Here is a 5,161-nt window from a genome sequence, read left to right as displayed (position 1 = left end):
GTCATTCATACAACTGGGGACTAAACTGCCGCGGCAAGCTTTGCTGCAACCGTAGTTGGTACTTGATTTTATCTATATAATGCTCGTACTGTTACAGCTGCTGAATATTGAAAAGTTACAAAATTATGTAATAATAGACCACATTCATGCTTTTGCAGCTATATTTCGATCAAGTTATCTAGCACGAGACATTTACTACACGATTGAAGTGAAGTTGTCAATACGGTCAAATGGAATGCCAACAAACACGTTCGTATAAGCTACAATTAATTTTGTGCCTAAAACATGTTCGAGGAGAAACAAAAATTGAAGGAAATACAATAAGAACTCCCAAATTAACAAGCAAGAGCAGAAAAAGTGGTAAGAGGATGGAGATGCAAATCTATTGAATTGCCACCTACTTCATAAACACCAACACTCCTTAATCTACTGAGAAGAAAGTACCATCTTTTGTCCTAAAAAATCAAACAGAAAAAGTACTCATTTGTACATCAAAAATAAGAATGAAGCAAGCACCAGCATATGAAGAATGTTCTCAGCAACAGAAGTTGGCAACACAAAAACTTTCTACTCTACTACATTATTCTTATTGTGGGAAAATTGTCTGAAAATGCAATGATCAACATGTTTTCCGTAATTACCATTTAATAAATCTTCAATAATCTCGTTTTTTTTCTTGTCATGGCTGAAATTTGTTAGTTTCACAATCTGAATATGATATAATGAAAAATTCTTTAGATTTTGTTTATATATGCCTTAATATGATGTGATGAATTCGTAGATGAAATAAAATCCATCCCGTTCAAATAAATAAGCAAAGAAAACATAACTCAAATATATCATAATCATTTCAAAATGAGTTTATAAATCATCTTTGAACTTAATTTTACAGAGGAAATTACAAGGCGAAATTACATTAGAAGTTCTTTGATGTTTTCATTTTAGTATTACACACAATACCTGGATCTAGCTGAAAATGGGAATGAGTAAAAGAGCAGAGCTCTCTAATTACCTTCTGAAATATCTCATAAGGCTGCTAAAGTTAATATCTAAGAAATTATTTTAAAATCAAATTAAATAAGCGGAAAGGGAGTTCTTAGAGCAACGTAGTATACCTGCAAAAACTGATGCTCTGTTTACCATTCAGTGATTACGACTTTAAGCTCTTCATTTCCATTTTCTTTTTGTTCTTCTTGAATTTGCTTGGCAGATTCTCTGATAGCTTTTGCGCACCAATGCACCTCAATCTTCTGTAACGTTAGAATATCACCTAAACTGGGAGGAATCATCTTCAGATTGTAGCAATTTTGCAACACTAGTTTTTGAAGTCTTGGAAAATTATCACTTGAGGCATTCCATTCTGCAATTTGTACCCAACGAAGTTTCAAGAATTTAAGTTGTGGGAATTCAACTTCACTTGTGTCCCATTGTCTTCCCTCAAAGGAAACCTGAACTAGTTTGAGAATCTCAAGGCACTGCAATTTCCCAATTACCTCCAATTGTTTTGGAGACATGTGTACATCAACTAGAGTCAATTGTCTGAGATTTAAGGGCAGACTGATCAATGTGAAACATGGATCTCGTACATTATTCGGATCAGGTAATAACTTCAGTGATTCGAGCTGATTAAGGAATTCGAAAGAATGATTGAGTGAATATGTAACCCTGGCTTTCAGTCTGCGAAGATTGGATAAACATCTCAAAATTTTCTCGTCTGTTGCATCGTAAATTAACAGCACAGAAATACTTTGCAAGTTATTATTTATAAGGAAGTTTTCATCCTCAGTTGCTTGCTGACGACAAGATGCATTGAAGCATGCACCGCCACTGAAATGCATGTGTCTCAAACTCACCATATTAAGAAGGATCTCAGGTATTTCAACTCGATGTGTATTCTCCAAAATAAGAAATTCTAGTTTGTGAAATATTTCCATTGGTGGCAGATGTTCATTTCCTATTGGGACACGACGTTTCGAATCAGCGCAAACATCCAAGAACTTCAAAAACCTAAGAACTTTGAAGCTGCGAGAGTTTAAAGGAGGGCGCACAAGTCGGCCAGAAAGTAGTAAGCGATTTGCAAATGGTCTGCAGTCTATACTCAGACAACGGTGTTGCTGATACATCAATACTTGACTAAAGAACTGTGGATCATCATGATTACTGTTAACAACATAGTCACATCATTGGTACAATCATCAGATATAATCACCGTTATTAGTAGGCTAAAACAAAAATGAAGGAAAAGGAAAAAAGAAGAGAAATAGTGAACTTACAATTTGAACATCTTCAAATGTTTTTTTTCTTCAGCTATTCTGCAGCACATTTCATGTAATATATCATGAATCTTACAAGTTTTTACTTCTCCATCAAATCTTCTTTTAACAACAATTACCAAGCTCCTATCAATTAGTTCCATAAGATATTTTAGTGCCACATCTTCTGAGCACTTTTGCTCTTCCTTCCTTATATATCCTTCAGCAACCCATAACCATATCAATTTTTTTACTGAGATTTCCTTGTCTTCCTCGAATGCTCCAAAGTAAAGAAAACATGGTTTCAAATGCATTGGTAAATGCTTGTAGCTAAGTTCCAATGTCTGGAAGCAGTTTTCGGGGGTTTCGGATATATATGAACTAAGATTTCTTGCAACTTCCTGCCAAAAGTGTTCTTTCTTCTCCATATTTGCTAGAACTCCAGCTATCACGACCACCGCGAGTGGTAGGCCGCTACAATTTGTTGCAATTTGCTTCCCAATGTGTATCAATTCTTGGGGACAATTTTTATCTTGGAAGACTTTTCGTTGTAGTAATTCCCAACATTCAACTTCTGACAGAAAAGGAAGTGTATTTATGACACTACGAGAAGAAGCTTTCGAAGCAGCTTCTTTATTTCGAGTGGTGAATAAGATTCTGCTTCCAATTCCATCATCTGGGAAATACCTTCTCAAATCATTCCACACATTGACATCCCATATATCATCTATCACAATAAGGTATCGCCTTCCTTTTAAATTTTTGTAAATATTTTCGGCCAATTTTTCTTCTTCCATGTTCATAAATGCTTCTCTCTTACTGTTACTCATTGAGCTCAAAATTTCAATCAACACATTTTTCTTATTATATGTTTGAGAAATAACACACCAGGAACTCTTGTCAAAACGATAGACAACAGAGGGATCATTGTACAGTTTATTTGCTAAAGTGGTCTTACCAAGTCCAGGCATCCCATAGATGGAAATAATTTGCAGGTGGTCTGTTCCTCTAACAAGTTGTTCTGCAATTTCAGTTGCCACTTTCTTGAACCCCACAATAGTGTCTTCCAAAGCAGGAGATTTTTTCGATTGCAGCGATATTTGTTCATCTGGATACGCTGCAACTTCTGGCATTCCAGCTGCATCAACGTTATTCTTTATTTCTTTGATAGCCATCATAAAAAGCTGAATCTTCTCAATGAGTTGAGGAAGCCGGAGGGCGAGATACCAAACATGAAGAAATGAGTTGATAACATATTCAACCTCATATGTTATGTCTCCGGCTTGAATCACAAGTTCTTCATATTCTGCTGCCTGGTGCACCGCTATGTCCTTGACAGAAGATCCCAATAACATTAGCTCCTCATGAAGCATTACAATCTGATCGTTCACCCCAACAATCTTGTCAGACTTGTTATTTAATAGGTCCTTGAGATCATCAAGAACGGAATCAACAATGAAGGGTGAAACCACCGAAGTCTTTGGAGCCATATCACTCGGCATATTTGAGACTGTGATGCAATGTTTCTTGATCTTTGTTTTCAAGAGATCAAACTTCCTTAACAAATATGAAAATGCAAGATTCAATGTTCTTGTCTCGGTGAACATGAAGAAATCTAAGCATCTCCGTAACAGAGATTTGATATTTTCAGTGGTTCCCCATCGTATATCCCATCCTCTACACAGCCCTTCACCCTTGAAAGGGTCATAGAGCGGGATTCTCCTTCGTTCTCTGCCCCAGGGGGGGCAATTTTCTACTAGCCGATTAAGAATTCTCACAGGATGTAGAAGATCAAACCATGAGTGATTCGTGAAACCCCAGTAACATTTTACCTCATTGACCATATTTTCGATATCAGTTGTTGCATTACTGATTTTCGTGAATGCAATAATGGTGAAAAAGAAGGAGTAAAAGAAATTTCCTACCTCATTAACCAGAGCTTCGATATTAATCACTATATTCTTGGTGATGGTGGGCTGCAAATGCATTGCTTTATCACCAAGAAAAGTAATAAGAAATCCAAGCTCTGTGTGCAGAATTTCGAATGAACCTTTTACAGAACCAATTAAATCTTCCTCAAAACATAGGATCGCTTCTACCATTAGGAGGAAAAAGTTGATTGCGACTGCAACAGCTTCATTAGGATTGAGAGTTGGATTAATACTTGACAGGATTAGCTTGTTTGGGACTTGGAAGAAAACCTTAAGCTCTTGCCCATGTGACACAAATTTTCGGAAAAGGACTCCGTCTCTTAACTTATCAATACCAATGAAATCTCTATCTGCTTGTATATATTCTTCATCAATATCCATAAAGTCAGGACTGTATAAAATATCATATACCAATGTTCTATGTTGGGGTGACAATCTTGATATATACTCGACCACAAAATTGACGAGTCCTATAGGCCCACTGTGACTGAGCCGTTCATCTTTGGTAGGTGAATCATGGACATATGACGGAAAATTTCTCATTTCACCTGCGTAATTTGACTCAAGATAACAACCGTGTACGCCTTTCGTCTTCGTCAGAATGAAAATGGAAAGGGATTTATAGCTTTAGGTCATGGAAATGGAGGTTGTAGCACTGAAAATCAAATCAAATCAAAAACCAGGAAAGTAAACGGAGAGAGGGATGAGAGTTTGATGGCTCACAGCTCATATCAGTAATTATTTATGAATAATGTAAAGAATAGGGAAATGCATGAAAATAACCCAAATATGTTAGCCATTTTTCAAAATAGTGTTTGACTTTTATAAACATTTTGAACTACCAAAAACACCTTTTAACAAATATTAAAAAACAACCCTTTATCTAATATAAATCTTCTATTTAAGTCCTTAAATAATTAACAAATAATTTTTTCTAAAAATTTGTGAGAATTATTAATGAATAATCATAAAATAGAA

The 5,161-nt window shown here is 35.8% G+C and overlaps 1 protein-coding gene across 2 annotated transcripts; it reads right to left on the bottom strand.

Moving 5' to 3' along the window:
• Positions 1 to 205: 205 nt before the first annotated feature.
• LOC111390406 (putative late blight resistance protein homolog R1A-3) lies at positions 206 to 4,914 on the bottom strand. Of its 2 annotated transcripts, none has more exons than XM_023015442.1 (3): positions 2,274 to 4,914; positions 1,116 to 2,160; positions 206 to 455 (listed from the first exon to the last, which is right to left on the bottom strand). In XM_023015442.1, exons 1-2 carry the CDS (start codon positions 4,724 to 4,726, stop codon positions 1,137 to 1,139), a joined length of 3,477 nt encoding a protein of 1,158 aa, XP_022871210.1. In that variant the 5' UTR covers positions 4,727 to 4,914; the 3' UTR covers positions 206 to 455; positions 1,116 to 1,136. The 2 variants fall into 2 exon arrangements, with proteins under 2 accessions (XP_022871210.1, XP_022871209.1); XM_023015441.1 differs by lacking the exon at positions 206 to 455 and adding an exon at positions 808 to 1,051 and having other exon boundaries at positions 1,115 to 2,160.
• Between the last annotated feature and the right edge of the window lie 247 nt (positions 4,915 to 5,161).

The sequence above is a fragment of the Olea europaea genome, unplaced genomic scaffold (assembly GCF_002742605.1).
Source record: "Olea europaea var. sylvestris unplaced genomic scaffold, O_europaea_v1 scaffold680, whole genome shotgun sequence".
NCBI lineage: Eukaryota > Viridiplantae > Streptophyta > Magnoliopsida > Lamiales > Oleaceae > Olea > Olea europaea.
Note: the sequence above shows the minus strand (reverse complement) of the source record. Positions and strands in the feature narration are given on the sequence as shown.